The sequence below is a fragment of the Leishmania donovani genome, chromosome 15 (genome assembly GCF_000227135.1).
Source record: "Leishmania donovani BPK282A1 complete genome, chromosome 15".
In the NCBI taxonomy this organism is placed as follows: Eukaryota; Euglenozoa; class Kinetoplastea; order Trypanosomatida; family Trypanosomatidae; genus Leishmania; species Leishmania donovani.
The window spans coordinates 182,152-204,679 of record NC_018242.1 but is presented as its reverse complement, the minus strand read 5'-3'; the positions used below and the strand labels follow the sequence as shown (position 1 = coordinate 204,679).

The window sequence follows — 22,528 nt, the reverse complement described above, 5'->3', positions numbered from 1 at the left end:
CGAGCGGCGCCGCTGCGTCTGCTTGCGAGTAACGCACGCCCCCGCCTGCTTGCTTCTCGTCCCAGCATGTGTCGAAATCGCATCTCTTCCACGTGCGCTTGTTGCTCGCCGCTGTCTTTTTGTCCTGCGGCGCCTCCTCTTCCACCGCCGCTGCTGCACGCTGTGTTTCACGTCCGACAATGTGACCACACTGGGCGGTCACGGCTCCTTGCCAGATGCGCGGCAGCTCGTCCGCGACGAGTGGAGTGACCTACCTCGTCACGCGGCGGCCGCGTCCGCAGCTCTGTGGTTCTTCTTTTGGCAGACCGCATCCAGCGGATCTGCACACGAGCACTGGAAGGGTGTTGTGGGGTCTCCACTACCCTTGTTGCATGTCTCGCCGGGGCCGTCGCGCCGCCATGCGCGACGCAGCCGACACACCGCGGGACCAGCCGAGCACGAGCGCACTGCGAACGTGATGCAGGAGCTCCAGTACCATGTTGGGTAACAGCAGCTCGGCCACGAGGGCTGCAAACGTCTGCTGCGGCTCCGGGCGCAAGATGAGAGAACGGACGCCGCTGACGCCAGCGGCGCTCGAGGACTTCTCCGCGGAGACCGCTGGCGGCGGTCGCGTGCCGGCGGAAGAGGAGGAGGGGGACGCGTGGCTCCCAGCATCTCGAAGAAGGGTGTGGAAGTAGGCGTACAAGCTCCACTCCCCACCCACAGATGTAGTCGACACCGACGCACATCTGTCGCCGTCGCGCGTGTCGATGCTGCCAGCCTTGTACTGTGCATCCACGTGACTGTCGGCTGGTGTTGTGGCTGGGAAAGGCGAGGACGGTGCCGGCATCTCTTTCTGTACCCCCGACGTCGATGGACCTCTTCTGAGAGACGGGTGGTGCCGCACGCCGGAGGCGTAGATGACTTCATCCCAGAGCTCGGGGGAGATGCCCAAGAACAGCCAATACATGTACACGAGCATCACGCTCAGCAGCACCTTGCGCTCGATGCCTGGCAGCAGAATATATGTCCACCACAGCTGTGCGTTGATGATGAGACAATCTTGCACATCCCCCACCACCATTGCCAGTTGCTCCAGCTTAGGCGAGGTCCACCGCCGTATGGACGTCTCACGCCGCGCGGCCGAGGTGCTGACGTGCATCATCGAGTCCCACCAAGCCCGCGCCGCGTTCTTCATGGGCGACGCCACGGTTTGCCAGAACTCAACCCACGCGCGCCACTGCTTCACCGAAACCGACGTGCCCTCGACGGCCATCGGCACGGCGGCACCAAACGTGTCGCGCAGCGACGCTAAGTTCGTCACCAGCACGAGCGGTGCCATGACCACCATCCGCACTACCTGCAGCGCGAGGCCGACCGTGCCGAGGACGGTCGTCGCCAAAGTCCACACCGTGTCGAAGGCGATCACGAAGGGCAGCTTCAGCAGCGCCAGCACGAGCTGCACGATCGGTAGAGAGAAGAGCTGCACCACGTAAAACTGGGAGACGAAGGAGCTGAGGCTGCTGCAGATGGTGACAACGACAGAGATTAGATACGTGACGAGGACGGAGACGCGGATCGTGAAGCGCTGCTCCATCCACCGCGTGATGGGCTCCAGCGTGTGTTCCATGAACCGCTTCAGCTGCGGTAGGTGCTTGTACAAGTCGTACAGCCCCACTGCGAGCGAGAGCAGTGGCCAGAGGTTGGTGAGACCCGAGTAGAGAAGACGAAACAGACGACGGTACGGCAGGCCAGTGGAGCTGTAGAAGACGCACCACGCCGGCATGCCCACCTCGACCATGGAAAGGAGCCGCTTCTGCTCCGCCACACTCACCGTGTACGGGTGTGTGCCCGGCTCCGGTACCAGCAGCTCGCGCAGCACGGTGTTAAAGACGGGGTCGGCTGTGTACACGCTGACAACTACCTCGCCATGCGAGGACGTCAGGTGCGGTTGTGCTGTCGACCGGCAGCACAGCTGCAGCTGCGAGGTGGGAACAAGGCGAGGGGCCGAAGGTGCTGAAGCAGGGGTGATGCGGGCGGTTGCGGCGGTGCGAGGGAGAAGCGTCGGGGGCCTGAAGGTGCTGCTGCTGCTGAGGCCCAGCTGGCCGCCGCCGCCGTGCGAACTACTGCAGCTGACGCTTCCCATTCTCTGAGCGCTGCGCAGCGCATCTGACAGACTCAGTGACTGCGACGGCGGCAACTTTGCTGAGTGCACGAGAGCGGGTGTGCCGTGAGGCGGCTGATGGTGTCGATGCGGTCCGAGAGGAGTCCCGGAGAGACTCATACCGGTGGCGGTGCTATCGCTCCCCGCCTCGCTGCCACACAATGCGTGCGGCGCGCTGTCTGCAGTGGAGGTGCCTCGCCAAGGCGTTTGTGCCTCGCGGAAGACACCTTCGCGACATCGGTGCGCATCCGCTGTCGTTTTCGGCGGCTCTCGCGAGGTAGATGAGAAGAGGTTCGGTGAGTCGCCATCCTCGTGCAGAAGCGGTGCTGTGCGCATGCTCGCGTTGCGACTTCCACTGCCGAAACCGGCTGCCGACAGGTAGCTGGACTGCCGCCGTGGGTGCTGCTGCCGCTGGGAGCGCGGGGCCCCCGCACGTGAGCGTGGAATCTGGCTCGTCACCCCGGCAGCCCACTGCTCTTCCATGAGCCCCATCGCGTCTTCGCACTGGTAGTACGCCAATGCATCGCTGAGCAAGGGGAAGAAGTACGTGTGAGCTGCTTTGGCCTCGATCGAAAGCCGATGCGAGGTGAGCCGAGGGGCATAGTCCATCGCCGTAACATCGGCGTGGGCCACCACCACGACCTCAACGCCGACGGACGCCGGTGCGGTACTCGCGGCCGCCGACGAGGACGCTGCCGCCGCTGCAGGAACGAGCGACTGTAGTGGCTGCCGCGGGGTGACCGGCGAGGCCACGCTCGCCGCAGTCGCCGTGCCTGTGACAGGTGACCACACGTAGCTGCTGTAGATGCCGCTGCCACCCCCGGCGCTGCTGCTGTTGCGTCGCAGTTCGACAGGGGTGGCGCTGCGAGCTGGGACGATGACCGGTAAGGCATTCTGAGTTGTCGCTCGCTGTATACCTGGCGATGGCAACGCCAGCCCTACCAATGGCGATGACGAGCTTGTGGGCGAAGATGCCGCACTCGCCACGCTTGCAGGTGGGCTTTGTGAGGACTGCCGTGCCAAGCGCTCTGGTGACATGCTGTACGGGGGGATGCCCTTGCGCAGACTGCCACCACTCACCCCTGACATCCGCGCTTCTGGAAGGGACGGAGACAGACATTGGGCTGAGCGCCGTATGCGTGGCGAACGCTGGAAAGCGTCATCGCTGCAAGAGCTGCTGCCACTGACGCTGTCTGCAACCTCATCCTCGTCATCGCCGTCGTCCTTGCTGGGGTCGCTAAGGCTGTCGCCGCTCGGCGTGGCCACATCAGAGACGGAGAGGGAGTCGTCGTCGTTGACCTGGGCAATGAGACTGCACGCACATACCGTTTTGGTGCTGTAGGTGAACCACGGCGCTTCGCCGAAGACGCGTGCGCGGAGCGCTTGTAGCCGTTTAGCGGGCATATTCCATCCCCAGCGCGTTTTCATAGTCGTCGCGCGGGTGGTTCCGCTCCATGTCCTGTGGGCCTTTGTGCTGGAACCGCTGCTCGGCGGCACGTCGAGTGCGGGCCCAGTGGCGCCACCGCCTTCGCTTCCGCTTGCTGTCGGAGACGCGCCGGCGATGCTGCTCGGTGTGCACCGCCGGCGCTGTTCAGCCGTGGCGTCTTTGCCGCACTCGACCGCCGCCTCTTTGCGGTTTATCACAGGCGCGACAAGGAAAACGAATTGGTTGCGTGGCTTCGCCGTGTGCAGCCAGCGCACCGTGTGGCCCGCCACCTCGCCTCCACGCAGGCGCCGGTGACTGAAGTAGTCACGCCCACCCGCCGTCGTGGACCAGCCGGCGACGGTGAGGTAGTGCAGCACCACGGGTGCAATCACGTCCGTCCCCATAGGGAAGAACACGCTGTCGTGCGTCGGAATCACCTGCGGCACACATGGCGGTGCGCCATCGGCACTGCCACCGCCACTGCCGTCTGCGCCGCGGATGCTCCGGCTCACGGCTGACGACAGCTGCCGCTGTAAATGTTGCGGTGATCGCTCTACATGTCTACCAGAGAGTGGCTTCACTGTGGCGGATGTCGCTGCGCACGATGCTGCTCTCGTTGCCGTGGCAGGGGGGTCAGGCAGGAACACTGGTGCTGGCAGCGCGTAGCCATCCGTGCCCACGAGCGGGTGCGACGACGGCCGCTGCCGTTCGTGGAGTCGCATAGGGCTCCCAAGGTCCCTCAGAGGCTCTGGAGAGGGGAAGAGCTCATGTGAAATGTGTCGTGAAGGCGAGGAGGACAGCAGCTGCTGTTGCGCCACGACTGCTGCTGTGGGTTTGAGCGATGTGTGCGACACCGTCACGGAAGCCGTTGATGCCAGCGTATAATCAGCCCCTGGCGTGCTAATCCGCTCGGGCTCCGACTCGCCCGACGCGGCGATGACCTCCTGTGCCTCAGCTTGTGCTCCAGACGCGTTGACGCCGGAATAATGTACAGCGGGAGGAGGGGTCGAGGGCGATGGCGCCACACCGACCTTGTCAAGTGCGCCGGCTTCTGCCTGGGAGGCGGTGGCGAAGTGGTCCTCTGTTGCCGCTGCTGATGACTCACTGAAGCTGAGCCTGCGTGGCCTCTGCCGTGCCCCCTGACAACTCTTCGCTGCGCACAGCAGCTGGGGCTGATCGGACTTGGGCGGAGCAGCAGATCCGTTGCCTCGCCGCTCCACATTGTCGTCTTCGCTCGGGTCGTCGACTTCGCCGGTCTCCTCCGCGCCCTCCACCATGTCGCTGCGGCGAGCTGGGCGACGCTTCGGCGGTGCCGTGAGGTCCAGCGGCGTTGGGCTGCGCAAGGATGGCGAGGACGAGCGCGTGTGCTGTGTTTCTGGCTGAGAAGTGGACTTGGAGAGCAAAGGTGGGTGTGCAGCTGCCGGCACACTCGGCCTCGAGGAGGACGGTGACAGTGGCTGGTTCTTTGCGGCTCTCCGCAGCGAAGGAGCTCGTTGGGTGAGCGCGCGAGGAAGCACGACGTCCAGCGCCGACGGTAGTGCCGTGTTGTCGATGTGTTGCTGCTGCTGCCGTTGATGCTCTGTAGCTTCGGTCGGGACCAGCGGAGGTGAGCCGCATGTGGGGGACGACGGAGCAGAAGGGGCGATGCATGACGGCGGTGCGGCGGTGTGCTGCACGTGCTGGTGACGTAGTAGGCCTGCGGCGCCCATGATGTCGGAGGAGGGCTCTGTGTACGTGATGAGGGGCGAGCTCAGCTGCTGTCCTTGCCGCACCTCTGCGCCGCCGTTGCCGTCGTCTGCACATACACCGCCACTGCGGTCCTTCTTCGCCGACGCAGAGATCAGCGAGCCGTGATGAGTCTGCGAGTTTGCAGACCGCGCTTCTACCTGTTGGAGTTCGTCGTCATCGAGGCTGCCGACGTGGTCAGTCCGTGGTGCCGTCCTTGTCGCCGGCGTGGACGACGGGCGTGAGAAGAAGGAGTTGGCCGGGATGGGTTTCACAACAGCATCGTCACATCCTCGCCCATGGTCGGCGCTCTTATCGCGTACATTGGCAGCACTGTCGGCAGCCTTGACGGCTACCAGATTCTCTGCTCCATCCGCCACCTCTGTCGGAGACCCGTCCATGCACGCACGTGGCGGCGAATGCGCTTCCTTGCTGTCAGGTGCACTGCCGGCGGCGTCGCCGCCATCATCGAATTCTGCGGAGGATGCGGAGCATGATGAAGAGGGGGAGGTCGCGATGAGGCGGCGGCGAGACAGGGAGGACCGAGCCGAGGCGGAGCATGACGGCATCGCAGAGGGCCGTCTCCACATAAAGGCACAGAGGCCCAGTCGCAGACGTATGCACACGTCTTCGTGAACGTGACAGCTGGCAGTGCAGCCGGCTCCCGTCACAATCTGTGCAGCGGAAGGTGAAGCGAAGACAGGAGAGGCGGAGGGCCGATGAGAGGGAGGGAAGCGAGGGGATAGGGTATGCGTGTGGCTGCGCGTGTGAAGGTGGTGGTGGTCGGGGAGGGGCGCTCAGACACCCACAAAAACTCTCTCACACACACGCTCGTTTACAGCCACCCCCGGCAGTCGAGCAAGCAGGAAAAAGGAGGAAGACACAGGAAAGGGGTGAAAGCAATGAAGGATAAAGAAAGAGGCCAGCGTGCCGAGGAGGCAGGGGAGGGGGAGGAGGGAAGAAGGGAGGGATGGCCCAGCAGAGCGAGAGAGGCGAGCGTGTCGATCGGTGTTGAGTGGTTGAGGGGGTGGTGTTAACTGAGGGGGGGGGGCCGAAAAACACGCACGCACTCACGTGGTAGGGGGGAGAGTGTGTGTGTGTGGGTGCGTGAGGGAGGGAGAGCTGCCTAGAAGACGTCGATGAGATTTTGGGGAGAAGAATGTGCTACATGTAAGGGGGACGTGCGGGCAGTTGGCGTACCTGCGGAGACACACACACAGACACCTTCTACGCCCGTTCACGCACTCCAGTCGCCCTGTTGTGTGCACGCCTGACGGGATGCTCAAGGAACAGGTGGCGGCTGAGGAGAGGCCAAGAGAGCGGAGAGATGCGTGTATGGGTTGGGGCGGAGTTGAATAGTGTGGTGGGGGGTGAAGGGGGTCGGGCCAGGGCAGGAGGGAGGGGGAGGAGATGCCAGCGAGTGAGCCGAGACGCTTATGCAGCCGTTGCTGTGGGTTGGTCGAGAGCCTCCGAGTGCGTGTGAGGCCTTTCCCATTCTCTCCCGTGTTTGGTGGGTGCACTCGTGTGGCGTGTTCGTGAAAACCTATCTGCTCGCACACGTGAGCGGACTCTTCGTACATTCGACATGCACGCGGTGAGGGGTCAGGAGAGAGAAGGGGCGGGGGGGCGAGAGGCTAGGAGAGAGAGATCATCGAAGGCGCTTCTACAAACCTTGTGCCGCGTAGCAGCGCACTCACCGTTGCGAGACAGCCGCTGTAGTGGGGGTGTGTAAACGGGTAGGAAGGGAGGGTGGTCTGGCGCGCTGGTGTACATGCCCGCTCTCGCACTCCGTCCGAGCGACACCCGCGCGAGTGCCTTGCTGTCATAAAACAAGACGGGTGGGAAGGGGCAGGGCCACACGAGTTCAGGACGGCCCAGCGAGTGAGGAGAAGGTCCGAGCGTGCCCCCCTTTCAACGCTCGCCGGCCTCGCCCTCCCTCTCTTGCCTTTCATCCTATGGGCAATTTCGTCATGGCAGAGGATGGCGCGTGTGTGTCGATGATTACAGCTGCGAAGAAGCTGATACGAGAGATGTGCTTTCGGTGCTGATATATCGGGCAGGGAGGAGGCACCGGAAGCATCCGAGACAGAGCGACAGAGAAGGGTAGTGATGCACGTACGCAGACACGCACGCACACACAGACGCCGAGGCTCTGCCCCCCCTCCCCCCATGCGCGCAGAGCGAGCCAGCAAGAAGAACAAGGCATAAAAGAGAAGACGAGCCATTACGAGTGCTCACCGCATACCTGCACGTGTGCGTGCAGGTAACCTAAGCGGAAGAAAAAGCGCGAGCGACACGCGGGCACATCACAGCTCCCCATACAAGACGCCGCTCTACGGACCACAGGCGAGCGCATTCACACACAGAGAGACCGACCGATCGACCGACCACACTCGGCCATGCAAAAATGGAGGAGGGCGGTTGGCGGATGCGGGTGCGTGGGGTAGGCGGAGAGGGGGGCGAGGGCACACACATGCGCGCAGCGGTTGAAAACGATGGAAGAACGTGACAATGAATAGATAAGGGGTGGTGGGAGGATGCGCATGCACCGCAGCAACTGCATGCACGAGAAGAACACGAAAGAATGACGGAAATTCTACAGGAAGGGAGGGGGGACGCAAAGAAAGCAAGACGCTACACCATAAGGTACGGCCTGATGAAGGCGCGAGGAAGAGAAGGGGGAGAGACAGGGAGAAGAGAAAAGCATCCCCACACCCCCTACACACTCACGACCACCAGCATGTACTCGTGCGTGTGCCTCTTCGGCCGAGTCGCTTGTTCGCCCGTGTCTACGCACCACAGTGAGGCTGGGAGACCTCAGCGATGACGTGTCGAAGCGCCACGGCAAGCTCCAGACAGAGAGACAGAGAGAAAGCGAGGAGGGTGGGTAAGAGAAAGGCGATTCACCGGCGTGATCGAACAAGTCAAGCAGGCACGCCAACACGAATACACAACTCGACAGCATCACCGTCTCGCGCGCGTGTATTGGCCTCCATAGCGGAAGGCGAACAGCGAAGAGGAAGAGGAAGAGGGAGGAGGGAGCTTTCTCCACACTGGCGCCGACTTCACATCGCCTGCCCTTCTACACCGCGTGCGCCCGTCATTGTCTTCCACGCACCGTGCCCTTGTAACGCCCTCTCTTGACTTCTGCGTGCGTGCGCGTGGGGTTTTCGTTTCAGTGATTCTTCGTGTAGCCGTGGAGTGAGGGCAGAGGGGAGTGCACTGCCGTTGGGGGCGCCGACGTAAAGATTTGCTCATCGGAGAAGGAAAGTGCTGTGCAAATGGAGCAACAAAAATGCTCTCCGCACAACATTCGCCAACGCAGACCGAAGAGAGTATAGGACCATCGATGCTTCGCCTCTGGGCAGTGCCCGTGCGTGCGTGAGCTGTCTCTCTCTCTCTCCCTCTTTCCGATCTTCTCCCCAGCACCACAAGCACGCTTGTGCAAGGCTGGCGAAGGAGTGTTTTAACGACCGGTGGTGGCGTATGTGACGTTGCGTACACATACAACGCATGGGGTAGGAGAGGAGCAAGTGAAGAAGCCAAGAAAGGAAGAAGCCAGCACAGCTCATCATTGCTTTCAAGCATGCGGGAGAAGGGGCGACGGAGGCGGTGCTGATGGTAGTGGGAGGGGGGGGGCTGAGGAGAGAGCTCACCAACCGCCCCCTGAGCATGCCCCGGAGACAGAGCTCATTGGCGCAGAGCATCGACACTCTCAAGGCCGATTTTTCAGCACCTCGGCACCTCGCTCTCTCCTCCAGAGACTACGCCGGGTGGGTGCGCGCTGCCGCCCCTCCTGTTCATGTGGCGCATCTCCTTACGCCCCCACCGCCTCCCCATGTTTCTCACTACTTCCCGCCTACGGGTCTGCCTTGCTGCCGTTGCCGCTCTTCTTGGACGAGGCAGATGCTTTCCGTGGCGAGTCGCTGCGGGCGCGGTTCCAGAAGTTCTTCATCGTCTTCTCGTAGACATTGTCTTCGGCTTTCTTCTTGCTGGATGCGCTGCTGCTGCTGCTGCGATTCTTCTTCGGGGCGCCGACGCCGGCCTCCTCGATGGTGGCGCTGTCGGTGCTGCGGCGCGGCTTGTGTGTGGCCGACGGAGAGCGCTTCGTCTTTGAGTTCTCCTGTGGCCAGTACTCCGTGGAGGACAGGCGGGGGCGGCTCGGAGACGGCTCGTTAGCGCTGAGATGCCGCGGGTTCGACGAGCTGCTGCTGCTGCTGCGCCGCTTCAACGTCGAGGCCTCCTCCGCGGGCTGCTCGCGACCCTCGTGGCCGTTGTTCTGCGGACACACCTCCAAATGCTCCATAACCGGACACACGCGCTCCTCCAGCTCTGCCGAGTGGAGAGGTGGCGCAGCATGCGCTTCGTGGGCAGACCCGCGCACTGCCGACGGTATCAAGGGCGGCGTGCTGCTCGACAGACGATGCACCTCCTCAACCGACAGCATCGATGTTTTGCAGTCCTGCGTGACGTACTCGCCGGGGGCGCCGCACCGGGGGAGCTCGTGGGGGCACTCCTGTCTTTCGGTTACGGGGACGAGGTGTGGCTGGGGCAGGGCCGGGGCCTCGGGCTGCTGCTGGATGCTCTGCACTAGTGAAGTGTCATCGGTCCAGATGCGGTAACGCAGCTCCGCGCCCTCGGGCACGTAGACGACGATGGGGAGCTTGCTATTGTAGGCGATCACTGGGTTCTCATCGAGCGCCACGAAGGTCGTCACGCGCGCCGGGTCGCTCGAGGAGCGATGGGCAGCGTAGATATCGCCGAGCTTGACGACGTAGTAGGAGTAGCCCCAGCCCTGCAGCGTCTCCTCCGTCACCGAACCGGTGAGCTTGTAGAGGCGGCCATCCTCGCAGTTCTCGTGGCGGCCGGGAATGATCTGCACGCGCAGGTGCTGCTGCTCGACAGTGGGGTTCTGCTGCGGCAGGTAGATGACCTTGCGCACCTGGCCGGGTGCGGCTGCCGGGTATGGCACGTGATAGTCCTGGAGGGAGGGCATGCTGACCAACAGCAGGGAAAAGGCGGAGGGTGAGCGTGGGAAAAGAGGGAGAGAGCTGACTCACTGGGGCACACCCGTACTCCGCGGCGTGTGCGTGCACGTATCGTTGCGATATCACAGAGCGATGCTGAGAACAGGGCGGATGACACGGGTGGGGAGTCGTGGTGGTGGGGGTGTCACGATGATGTAAAGGCTCCGATAACAGCGCGCAACGGATTCCAGAATGAAGGGGAAGGAGAAGAGGATGCGTGTGCGCGCGTGCGTGTGTGTGTGGGGGGGGGGCGACTGAGTGAATGAAGGAAGCACGGAAGCGAAGAGGGGGTTCCAGAGCACACACGCACACAGAAAAAAACAAAGCAAGTGAGAAGGGATCCACGCAGCGTGCGATGCGCCGCTCGATATCGTTCCCGATTCGGGCCGCGGGTGGAGAGTGGAGACGATGTGAGAGCGGTTATGAAGGGAGGAAGGGAGAGGGGACGCGGAGACACGTGGCACTTCCTGCCATCTCCTGCTGCTTGCTTGTGCCTCGTGATCGTTCGCAGGCAGAGACGCACATGCACGTGTGGCTGATGGGTCCAATTGTTTTTTCGTATGTTTGTGGAGCTGCATTATCATGCAAGCTCAATCAAGAATAGTTCGAAGCCACACTGTGCACATGTGTGCAGCTCCTCCCCGTAGGTAGTCATGTCTTCACCGCCACTCGCCATCACGCAAGCCCACACGCGCACGCAGAGACGCATCAACGCACTCCCTCAGCCTCTTCGCCACCCATCTCTGCCCTTCGTCATTCTGCATGCCAGGCGGCAGAGTCTCGAATGTGTGTAGCGGGCGAGGAAGACAGCGGACAGGAAAGAGTCAGACGGCGGTAGGGGCCGAAGGCAAGGCGAGGGGTTGTTGGGGCGGCACATGCGAGACCAGATTTTGGCCAACACCTGTGCACAAGCGCACCGAGCAGACTAACCGTGTCTCTGAGGTCAACGACCATGGCAACGAAGGGGGAGGGGAGAGGCACGAGATAAACGAATTCGAAATATGTGTGGGAGGAAGGGTAGGAGGCATGAACGGCCGGCGCCTCCACAGCCGCGAGAGGCGCTGCGGGAGAGGGATGACGACATGGTGACACACAGACGTACAGGAGGCCTTGCGGCTCTTGCAGCATGCGGCCGCTCACATCTCCCTAGCGTTGATGCTCTTGGCCGTGCCGCTGCCGGTGCTCTTGACGGTCCAGATGCGGTAGCGCAACTCACCGTCCTTCGGCGTGTACACCACGATGGGCAACTGACTGTTGTAGCGGTAGAGGTTATTCGTGCTCATCGCCACGAAGCGCGGCCTCTTGAGCGCTGTATCGCCGAGGGGCATCATCAGCGTCCCCGACATCGTCGTCAGTGTCACGACGTAGTAGGTGTAGCCCCAGCCATCGATCGTCCTCTCCTCGATGCTGCCGCCCATGCGGTATACGTTGGCGCCATCCACCTTTTCGACACGGCCAGGGATCAGCTCCACCTTTTAGTCGTTCAGCTCTTTTCTGTAGCCCTTGGGGTCGAGGAAGATCACATAGCGGCGCTGCTGCGACGCCGGTTCCGGGTACGGCGCCTTGAAGTTGGCGAGTGTCTTTCCAGCAGCGCCGGACATCCCTGCGGGCATCTGGAGTGGTAAGTTAGACTGGAATGTTGAAAGGCGGTGAGTGGGTGGGTAGCGGGGTGATTCGCGTCTGCCTGCACGTGTGCCTGGGCGTGCACGCCGAGCTGATGCCGGTGGAAGCTGTGAAAGGAAAAGAACAGGTTGGCTCGGAGAGGGCCTCTACGTGAATTGAATGTCTCGCAGCCATGCGTGCACAAGACGCAGCACGTGCACCGGCGGGCGTAGATTTGGTGGAGGAGTGCGTGAGAGACGGGCAAGGCATGTACAGTATCAGGCGAGTCGATGAACACATCGGTGATGACCCTTCCTTATCACCCGCGCTCATGGCCCCTACGCCGTAGTCCTCGCTTGGTATAAGGAGGCGGTGGGGTGGCTGAGGGGCGGAGAAGGGTGGCACCGTTGGCGTGATCGAGCCGATCCGACACTGACAGAGAGAGAGTGGTCGATGGGACAGGTTCCATGGGAGGTGCGGGTTTTGAAGGGGCAGTAAGCACTAAGGCCGCTGACGCACCAGGCAGAGGGTATGCATCCTTGCCTGTGGCTCGCTCGTCCCAAGACGCATGCAGGAGGCGAGAGATGAGACCGCAGCCGCTGCAACAACGGGGGACGCCCATGGGGGTGGAGGATGGCGCGCGGAGAGAAGGCATTCCATGGAAGCAGCGAGGGAGAGAGAGAGAGAGGGTGCGTCCGTGTGCATGCTTGCTGATGTGTGTGAGTAGGTGGGTGTGAGAGACAGAGGGTGGCATAGGGCTGCCCCATCAGCTGCCACGTGCAACAGGCCCAAATCACCGACTACTGTGGCGCTCCCCACGTTGTTGCTCTGCTTTGGCGCTTGGCCGTGCCTCTCACTCTTCAAACTTGCCGCCACCGTCACTGCATCTCTCCATTTCTTATCCGCTGCTGGTGCGAGAAGGTTGTGCTGTTGTGTGCTCTCACGTGTGGTTGTACGTGCGCATGTGTGACCCTGACGGCTGGGCAGGTGGACTTCTCGGCAATCAGCAGGCGCCGTGGCCCTCTTGATGTTCGAGCTCGTCATCGTCGTCTTCATCGTCGTCGTGCTCATTGAAGGAGCCGAAAAGCTTATTCCATTCTACGTATCGCTGCACCTCGGCCGGCCCCACGCTCGGCTTTAGCCGCTTCAGGGCTTGCCTGAAGTCTTTGCGCTGCACCGGTCGGAGATCGGCAGCAGCCACGGCGCTGAGCTGCATGACAGACATCTCACGAAGAGGCCCCATGGCGGCCTCCCTGCAGAGCTGCTTGAGGTCGGCACCAGAGTAGCCGTCAGTGCTGCGCACGAGACTGTCCAGGTCGGCGTCGGTAAGCGTATGCGTGACTTGAGTTGTTGTCGTCGCAGTGGCAGTGCTGGCAGCCTTGCCAGCACTGCCAAGGGCGCCATCCTCGTCCGCTTCACTTGGGCCGAGCGACTTGAGAAGACGTTGAATCAGCTCACGCCGGGCCGCCTCGTCCGGCAGCGGGATGTATAGCCGCTTCTCCATGCGCCGCCGTGCGGCCTCATCCAGCTCGTCTGGTCGGTTGGTTGCCCCAATGAGGAGCACCCGGTCGCCGCGGTCCGTCGCCACACCGTCCAGCTGCACCAAAAACTCCGTCTTGACTCGCCGCACGGAGTCCGTCTCCCCCTCTCCGCGCACGGACAGCAGCGAGTCGATTTCGTCGATGAAGATGACACTCGGCTGCTTCACAGTCGCGACGGCAAAAAGACAGCGCACCAGCTTCTCGCCATCGCCCACCCACTTGGACATGAGCGAGGAGGACGAGATGTTCAGGAAGGTGCACGCCGCGCGGTTCGCGATCGCGCGGGCGATCATCGTCTTTCCAGTGCCGGGTGGGCCGAAGAGCAGCAGCCCGCGCGGCGGGTCGCGCAGCCCTACAAACAGGTCTGGACGGCGCAGCGGCCATACGATCGCCTCCTCCACGCTCGCCTTGGCGTGCTGCAGCCCTGCGATGTCGTCCCAGCCGACCTGCCGCGCGCCGGCGCCGTTCTCCAGTATCTCCATCGCCACCTGCGTCACGAGCTTCGGGTCGAGTGGCAGGAGGATCGGCGGGACAGAGCCGTCTGGCAGCAGCAGGGAGGCCGGAAAGCTCCCGCTGTCGTCGTCCCCATCGCCTTGGTTGTGGCTCGCGGTGGCGCCTCCCGTGCCGCGGACCCCGCAAGTGCCACCTGACGGTCCAACGGCCTGACTTGCGCCACCGATTCCTTTGCGTACATGAGGTGTTGTTATGCTGTTCAGCGCGGTCTGTACGTCGGTCGCGCCTGCTGGCGTCTTCGGCTGCTGTTGATGATGTTGAGGCTGAAAGCCGGTGTTTCGCCGCAGCCCGAGGGCTGGAGACCGCTTGCTCAGATACGCGGAGCTCATGGTGCGTCCTTGCCGGACGTCCGTGAGGAGCTGCTCACCAGCCGTGACGAAGCCGCCAATAGTGGTGGATGGGCTGCTGATGCTGCTGCTCGGCGCCAGGTTGTTCCCACTACTCGGTGCCGCCATCAGAGCACGCGAGCTCTCCTCATCCCCTCGATCAACGCCCCCGCCGATCCTGCTGCTGCCGGTGTTATGACGCAGGCCGTGCTCGTACGGCGGGGCCTTGGATGGGGCAACAGGCTGCTGCTGTGGCGGTTGGTTAAACCATGATGAGCGCTTCGCAGTCGAGGCGGGTGGCGGAGGCTTCTGCTGTTGGCATTGGTGTGGTTTGGAGAGTCCACCGCCGCTGATAAATGCCGCGAGGGTCTTCTGGCGAAGCGGTCCAGACGGCGACACGCTAGCAGGATGTTGCTGCGACTGCGGTGGGCCGTCGTGCGAGTGTGGCGCGCTGCTGACTAGCCCAGTTTGACTCTCCGTCACTCCAGCCATGTCACTCGCATCACCGTTCTCCCGCTCCTGCTGCTGCTGCTGGGGCTTCGGCGCGACGGCTGCACTGACAGCCGCGGTGCCGCCACTGCTGTCGCCGACTCGCACTGCGAAAGAAAAAGCGGACTGACGCGTGCGTGCCGCCGTCGCAGGCCGGGTGGCCGGCGCGACGGACACCGGCGGCGGCGGCGACTGTGAACGGCTGCGCGACGGTGGAGTTTGCGAGCGTGATCGTGAGGCGGCCGCCTGGGCACGGGCAGAGGTAGCCCGGAGAGGGAGGGGCGGGACGAGGGAGCTGGTGGCACCACCGCCCTCGCCCAGCGCACTGTTGACACCTGCATCGCGACGAGCCCTCCTCTGAGGTGCGTCGTCGGTGCCGCGCTCTGCAGGGCTGCGAGGCCGCCTCTGAGGCGGCGTACTCCTCGCCGCTGGCGAGCCTGCGCGCGACGAATTTGTGTGACGCCGTCCTCGCTCCTCTGACGCGGCGTCGTTGTCCTTGCTCATGCCCACCGCGTCCAGGAGCCGCCGCAGCTTGTCTGGCGCTCCCGCCCACAAGGCGGCACACATGCACCGCATGCCAGCATCATCTGCTTCCAACGGTTTGCCACGCGGCGAGAGGCACTGCAGCTGGGCAGCCGCAGCAAGAGTGCGCAGATTTGGACATTCTCCCCCCGCGGTGCACCACAGACGAAGAACAGATCCCCACAAGGTACACATTGGAAGCGCGTCCCTGACGACTGACAGCTCGGCGTCGTCCCGGGACGCTTCACGGAGGAGTCCCGTGGTAGAGAGCAGAGCAGCAACCCCAGCGCCACAGCGCTGCGAACCGGCTAACGCGGTAGCTGCCAAGGGCCGAGAGTAGCGCATGCAGACCTCCGCAACTTGATGGCTTGCGGGTGACCCGGCGGCGACGGGGAGAGTGTCGCCGTCCGACCCCGCACGCCTGCCTTGGGGATCTCCGTCGGCCTCGAGCTTGCTGCAGAAGGCGCGCTGACGCCGGTTGATGTCGCACAGATACGGGAACAACCAGCGACGATCATCCGTGGTGCGGGGCGCGGCAGGGGAGTCAAAAAGGCAACGTTTTTGTGCCGCCGCCTGCACGGCATCGGCCTGCCGCCGAATGGAGCGAAGAGCGTCGAACATGCGTCTGCTCCGGGGTGTCTGTCGGCCCTCCTCTTCTGTGTGTACGTGCGTATCCGCCGTGGACGTAATCGACGGCGTGGCGGCAGAGATGGGGTCTCTCTGATGCCCCGCCGTCTTCGTCGCTGCTCACACAGGATATGCGCCTATCTTCTTCTGCAGTCTATGAACTTGAGTGCACGTCTAATATATATATATATATATGTGTGTGTGTGTGGGTTGGTGTGGGCTGGTGGGTGCCTGCAACTTGGTGTGCTCGCTGCATGGAGGTGGGCGGTGTTGATGTGGAGTATCAGGAGGTGCCGTAAAGCCGTCACGAGGGAAAGGACGAAAAAAAAGGGAGTGGGAGGCATGCCAGCGCCTCCGCAATCCTCAGCAGCGAGCACGTGTCGGAGGGAGAGAGGGAGGGCACGGTGGCGTCCGTCTTTTTGCTACGCAGAAACGGGAGATGCGTCGCACTGTTCATGTCGGTGCATCTGTCGGTCTCCGTGAGTGGCTCGCTCGTGCCCTAAAAACCATTGGTGGTATGCTGTTGCGCTGCAGGGGAGGAGGTGCGGTACACCAAGTGAGGATTGGGAGAGGGGGGCAGCAGAGAAGGCAAACAAGCACAGCAGCGCCCTTGCCTCGACAACAACGACGCACTGAACAGGACGTGTGGTGCACTGATGAAGGAAAATGGGGGTGCATACATACACAAAATCGATCCACCTCACCTGCAAGGGCAACAGCAGCGCGAATGGATATCTGCAATATGAGGGGCGGTGTTGATAGTGGTGAGCGCTGCTAAATCAGTGCGTGGGTGTGGCTACATCACGTGGAGGCTCTCCTCTCTGTCTCTGTCGTGCTTCTTCACTCCGCTCGCGCCCCGCCTGCGTTGCTACGCGTGAGGGGGCGGCGCACCTATGACCACGCATCTGTCGCGCTCGCCTCGGTGTGCGCCTGTGCTGAGGGTGGAAGACAAGGGATGAGGTGGGGCAGCATTCCTTCCCACCACGCCAGCAGACCCAAAACTCTCAGCACGTACCAGAGCGTCCATGAACCTTCCCGCAGTTGCACCCGTGCCCTGCGCATAGCCCTGTCGGCGTTGCCACAGTCATCTACCGCAGCGGCGGTGCTCGCAACATCAACGACCTGCTGCTTGATCATCTCGTCACGACGTACCATCGCCTCCGCCGTCACCGCCACAATTTCCATTGCCCATGGCGGCATCTCTGCCACGGTTGGGGCAGTAGAGACAGCAGAAACGGTGGCCGTTGCCGCCGACGACTTTAGAGCGGCTTCTAGGCCTGCTACGACGCCAGCGTGCACTTCGCTAACGCAGAGGGGCCGGTCGCTGCGTGACGAGCGCTGCATAAAGAGGGTGCCGAGTGCGACAGCCGTCCGTCGGGCAAGTGTTATGGGCTCTCGCCCCATTAATGCTGCAAGACTACGCACACCTGAGAGTTGCTTATCCTCGGACAACGTCGCCATTGCCGACGCCCACGCCCGGCGCCAGATGCCAGGGAGCGCCACGGAGATGTTTTGCCACGTCTCCAGGACTAGCTGCCGAGTCCGCTGGATTCGATGGCCATCTACTTCGCACTCGCCACCTTCCCGCTCTACGGCCGTTTGCGTGTGCGCAGCCAACATGCGCACCACCGTGCCGTAATTCCTCACAACATCGCAGTCGCCGTCAAGAGAGTTCGCACTGGAGACCTCACTGCTCCTCGCCTTCTCCAGAAGCTGCCGTGCCACATGAATGGGCTCCGTGACTTTGGCCCCGGGGTACACAACGCTGCAGCTCGCTTCTGCAGGCGTGGACACATCCGCTTCGCACGCGTCGGCGATTTGCTCCAAAATCTCTTGAACTGCGTGCACCCAACTTCGCCTCTGTTCAGCAGCTTCTGCCGCCTTAGCGAGACGCTGGCGCTCCGCCTCTTGGGCTGTGAGTGCAATGGCTACAAGCTCAGCGTTGTCGGCCGTGTGTGCGCCGGCGCTCGGCAACGCAGACAATGAAGTGGGCGGGAGGACGGCAACAGCACCGATGCCCCTTTTCCGTCGCTTCATGAGATCAGCACTCGTTCCTTTCGCCTCTCTTCCGCCGCGAGCCCCGCCGCCGCTGCTCGACATGTCGTAGGCACTGCGAAGGCCTCGAATACCGCTATGAAAACCGGCCGGCGCGGGGGTGTAGGCTGCCAGCGAGCTTGTCGGAGAAATCCCTCGGCGCGGTGACGGTGCAAGGAACCAACTGCTCTTAGCGTTGGAGTTTTGTGTAGCGGTTACAAGGGCGGCAGTGGCCTGCTGCGGTGGTACGCTCGCGGGTGGCAAACCCCGCCGAGGCGTGTAGGTAAGCGTTTGCGCCGCCGTCTGTGACGCGCGAGGATGCCGAGGGTGCGCTAAGGCGACATCAGAGACAAAGACGTCATCACTGTCGGCGGCGTGCGCCGTCCCCGGCGCTGAGGGTGGAGTCGCTGTTGAAAGTTCTGGGAGGGCCTGCTGCTCGAGCGCGTTCGCCGGACTTCCCCAGTCATCGCCGTCACCCCGGTCCTCGACGTCCGCACGCACACCGCGGGCAAGTGGTGAGGCACCGCTAGCACGAGGATGAACCGGTCCCAACATTACTCCGTGGCGCTGACGGACCTGCGTTACGCCAGGCATGGGCGCCAGGCGGCTGCTCTGGTCCACCATCAGCGCATTCACATGTTGTTGCTGCCCGTGCTCTTGGGCTTCCAGACCTTTATCGATGATGTGGCTACTGCTGCTGAGCTGCATTGCCTGCGCGGCAGCTCTGCCACCATCACTGTTGGCGGTGTCATTCTTCTTGTGAAGCTGGTATTGGCGGGCCGAATCCGCGTCAGAGAGACCGCCGCTGCCACCGCCTGCAGAGAAGAGCGAACGCAGGGGCCACTTGCGGCTGGCGCTGGTGGCTGCTGGAGCGGCGCTGCCAGGCTGGATGTTGCGCCCGCCGCTGCCACCGCCGTCGCCTCCTAGGCCCTCCACTGAGGCGGATCTGGGTGGAGCCGCGTTGGTGCCGCCACTCCACATGGCAACGGAGGCGCTCTGATGGACGTGCGTAGGTAACCGTCTATGTGAGTGAAGTGCCCGCTTAGGACATCGAGTTGATAGAAGGAGCTGCACGCGTGTAGAATAGGCGGGCGGAGGAAGGGGGGGGGGGCGAGGAGAGCACGCATGGAGGAGGGGGAGGGGAAGTTGAGCCTATGTATGTGTGTGTGCTTTTGTGTGCGCAGTTGGGCAGAGGAGGAGGAGGACATGCCAGGTGAGGGGCCCGCTGCGTTACACACGCCGCATGGACACCAGCGGCATCGTCAAAGTCATTGCCGCTGCGCGCCTGGCGCGTTCGTGTCTCTGGGAGACGCACGCACACCCGGAAAGAAATGTGTGTGCCCTCGGCTACCTTTGTTTGATTTTTGGGTGAGTCGGTGGAGGTGCGCGGCCGTTGGCTCATCACACACACAAGCATGCACACACAGAGACATGCTACACAGGCAGGCAGAAGCACATATCACACATATGAGAGGGGGTGAGGGTGGGCTGCATGACGCCGAAGGGAGGCGGCGGCGGCTGAGGGGGGAGGGAGGCAACGCGCAGAAGGCCAAAGAACTGCACCGACGCCACAGTAAGAATAGCATGTGGAAGAGCGACAACAAATTTGAATGCGCGCAAGAGTACGGACACGCACGTAGACGACTCCACCATACGCACCTGCCTTGCTCACTTTTCGGCCTGCGGAGGAGTACCGGCTGGTGCGCTGACGTGCCCGGAGCTCGGCCGGCCATACTCGAACCAGCGGTCTGTCGAAGCGACGGCCCCACCTTCGGGAACCCTAACACGGTCGCGCGCCGATGTGGGTGGGGTGTAGGCGCTTCCGTGTCGGTGCTGCAGCGTGTGGAGAATGCCACTTCCCTCGTGATGCGGATGCGGCTCCGAGGACGGACGCCGCAACCCGATGCGCCTGGGTGTGTTCGCTGACGCGGCTACCGTTCCTGCTTCTGAAGCAGCTGCCGAAGACGAGGTGGCGGCAAAGGCTCGCACCGGCAGGACGCCGCTGCTAACGGTGTTGAGGCGCCCGCGACGGTCGCTGCCTGTCCGCGGAGACGTTGACGGTGGCTCTGGGCGGCGCGGTGTGATGGTAATCGTTCGGGATGTTTCCGCCCCCGCATCTGGCACCGTCGTCGCGCGCGTCGCCACCTTCTTATCGAAAGTGCTATCTTGCTTCAAGAGCTCCTGCAGCGCCACCTTCTTGTAGAACTTCGAGAAGTCACTGAAGTCCACGAGCGTCGGCAACACCGCGCCGCGCGGCACATCGGGGAAGAGCAGCCGCTCCACATCCGTGCGGCTCATGCGCTTCTCCTCTCCCAGCGTGAGCATGATGAAGTCCGTCGTGTCAGTGCGGTCTAGCACGCCAAAGTGATCGACGTCAACGCCGTCGAAGAAGAACCGCAGCGTCTCGACGTCCTCCATCCCCATGGGGATGTCGGAGGTGCATTCCTTCTTCATGCGCACCATCATGCGCTTGATGAGTCTCTCGGACTCCTGCTTGCTCTGCGCAACAAAGGAGAGGCGCTGTCGCTTGTCGAGGAACCGATTCGTCCGCTTCACACGCGCCGCAAGGATGGCGTCCAGCAGCTGCGGATCCTCCGGGTACTCTGCGAGCGCCTGAGCATTCTGCAGCGGCGCCCGATCGTCACCACCAGACTGCCGTTCTGTCGACCCGGTAGCCGGGCCAGCAGCGTCGCGCGTCGTCTCGACGGTAGCGCGAACCCGGTCCGCGTAGCGCGTCGCCTGGCGCCCTTCTGCAGCGGCCGCCTTGGTGCGCGCCAGCTTGTCCACCACGTCCCGCATCTGCTGCTGGACGTGCACACTCTCCTGGTACGCCCCGCCACGCATGTAGTGCTGGAACTCCGCATCGTTCGTGAAGCCCACCTCTGTCAGTGCATACCCGCATGGGAGCGTCGCGAGGAAGGGGAATGTGGCGAACAACGCCTCGTTGGCGGCTTGCTTGCGTGCGGACCACGCAGCAAGGTAGCTGTCAATGCGCTGCGGCGGGGCGGCGCTGTCTCTCAAATGGCGCAGCCCGTCGTCACTGTCCAGCTCTTCCACGGTGAGGTGTGCCCACCGCAAAGGAAGCCGTCTTGGGTTCTCGTAAGAGCCGCTGCTGTCGGCCGCCTGCAGCCGGCGACACGAACGCGCGGCTTGGTCGTTGGCGGGGGCCGTCGCGCGATGCTGCATCGCTCCTTTCGAGCGCTGCACGATCCACGCCTGCAGCAGCGCCTCCAGCTCCCGTAGCCGCGCCGAGAGCAACGCACTTGCTCCGCTTCCGCTGGCCGCGTATCGGCTGAGGTCGCAGTGCTCGAAGACGTACCTCATCGGCTCAGCAGCGGCCTCCACCTCTTCCTGCGTCACCGCCTGCGCCAGAAACGGCTGCGCTTCGCGAAGTGCGCGCTGCACCAAAGCCTTTTCGGCCGCCTCAGGACTGCCTTCCGGCGACACCGCATCAAGGGAGTTGGTGGGGCCGAAACTTGCCGAGGAGGGAGCAGAGCCTCGCGGTGCTGCGGACGCCCTCCTTGAGCGGCTCTTAGATTCCGCGGACGTGCCTCTGCGCGGTGCCGCGCTGCGACGGCGACCGCGATCAGCCGGGTCCTGCAGCTGCTGCTTCAATGAGATATGAAGCTCCCGAATCTCCTCTTCTTCCAGCTGCGAGATGCTGATGCGAGAGCGCTGCGAGCTGGCCGGGCGAGAGAGATGCTGCTTCGACTTGCTCCGCGTTCTGCTTGTGGTGCCTTGGTCTCGCTGCTGCTGCTGCTGCTGCTCCCGCTGCTCCAGCTGTGGCCTGCGAGTCGATGCCATCGCCGCAGCTGCGGTATCACGCGAGGTCTGCTGCTGCTGGTCGATCTCCTGCTCACGCAGCAGCCCCACAGTAACCTCCGGCTCTTCGCCTGCAACGGAAAGCAGCTGTGAGCCCATACGCGGAACGCTGAGCTTCCGCGACTTGGCTCGCACAACCGGCTCCAGGTCCGCTCTGCCAGACTTCGCATCTCGTGTTTTGGGCGTTGCCGCGGACGCCTGCGTCCTGGCGGAGCGCGCCGCCAGCTTCGGCTTTGTTGGAAGTTGTCGCGTGCGCGTCTTCCGCTGCTGGGGAGGCGGCTGCGGAATGCGGTGCCGGCCTCCGCTTCCTTGCCTGTTGGCGCCACCAGCGCTCGGCTCGGAAGCATCTGGGCACGGCGGCCCAACAGCCTGGCGGGCGACGCAGTCGATCTCGTCCAAATCGTGCTCGACAACTTCTCCTGGAGTCTCGTCAGGAATCGCGTCCACTGAGGCGGTGCTCGCGCGGCGCACACGCAAGCGCTTCTTAAGCACGCGCTTCCGCCCCTTACGTGGATCAGCTGCCCCACGCCGTGGCGATAGGCCTGCGGCATCGCTGCTCGATGCCACCGTCGTCGCCATCGAGGGAGCCGGCGTCGCACCAACGCGAAGGATAGCGGAGGAGGCAACGCTGCTCTCCGGACCGGCCGCCCCTGAGTTCAGGGATGCCAGCTCGTCAACAGGCACGATTTTGCCATCGCCCAGCATTGCGCATGCCTCGCTGTGAGGTATAC

General features: G+C 63.2%; 6 protein-coding genes across 6 annotated transcripts; all 6 read right to left on the bottom strand.

Annotated features, from left to right (window-relative positions):
• Nucleotides 1-358: 358 nt before the first annotated feature.
• Nucleotides 359-5,695, bottom strand: LDBPK_150550 (hypothetical protein, conserved; the record flags this gene model as incomplete). Its single annotated transcript, XM_003859532.1, has 1 exon — nt 359-5,695. One exon carries the CDS (start codon nt 5,693-5,695, stop codon nt 359-361), a length of 5,337 nt encoding a protein of 1,778 aa, XP_003859580.1.
• Nucleotides 5,696-9,153: 3,458 nt separating this feature from the next.
• On the bottom strand, nt 9,154-10,290 carry LDBPK_150540 (ecotin, putative; the record flags this gene model as incomplete). Its single annotated transcript, XM_003859531.1, has 1 exon — nt 9,154-10,290. One exon carries the CDS (start codon nt 10,288-10,290, stop codon nt 9,154-9,156), a length of 1,137 nt encoding a protein of 378 aa, XP_003859579.1.
• Nucleotides 10,291-11,796: 1,506 nt separating this feature from the next.
• On the bottom strand, nt 11,797-11,934 carry LDBPK_150530 (ecotin, putative; the record flags this gene model as incomplete). Its single annotated transcript, XM_003859530.1, has 1 exon — nt 11,797-11,934. The coding sequence occupies one exon, from the start codon at nt 11,932-11,934 to the stop codon at nt 11,797-11,799; it is 138 nt and encodes a 45-aa protein (XP_003859578.1).
• A 992-nt stretch (nt 11,935-12,926) lies between these two features.
• LDBPK_150520 (katanin-like protein) lies at nt 12,927-15,935 on the bottom strand (the record flags this gene model as incomplete). Its single annotated transcript, XM_003859529.1, has 1 exon — nt 12,927-15,935. One exon carries the CDS (start codon nt 15,933-15,935, stop codon nt 12,927-12,929), a length of 3,009 nt encoding a protein of 1,002 aa, XP_003859577.1.
• A 3,082-nt stretch (nt 15,936-19,017) lies between these two features.
• Nucleotides 19,018-19,392, bottom strand: LDBPK_150510 (hypothetical protein, conserved; the record flags this gene model as incomplete). The annotated part of the gene is made up of 1 exon (XM_003859528.1): nt 19,018-19,392. One exon carries the CDS (start codon nt 19,390-19,392, stop codon nt 19,018-19,020), a length of 375 nt encoding a protein of 124 aa, XP_003859576.1.
• A 251-nt stretch (nt 19,393-19,643) lies between these two features.
• Nucleotides 19,644-21,299, bottom strand: LDBPK_150500 (hypothetical protein; the record flags this gene model as incomplete). Its single annotated transcript, XM_003859527.1, has 1 exon — nt 19,644-21,299. The coding sequence occupies one exon, from the start codon at nt 21,297-21,299 to the stop codon at nt 19,644-19,646; it is 1,656 nt and encodes a 551-aa protein (XP_003859575.1).
• Between the last annotated feature and the right edge of the window lie 1,229 nt (nt 21,300-22,528).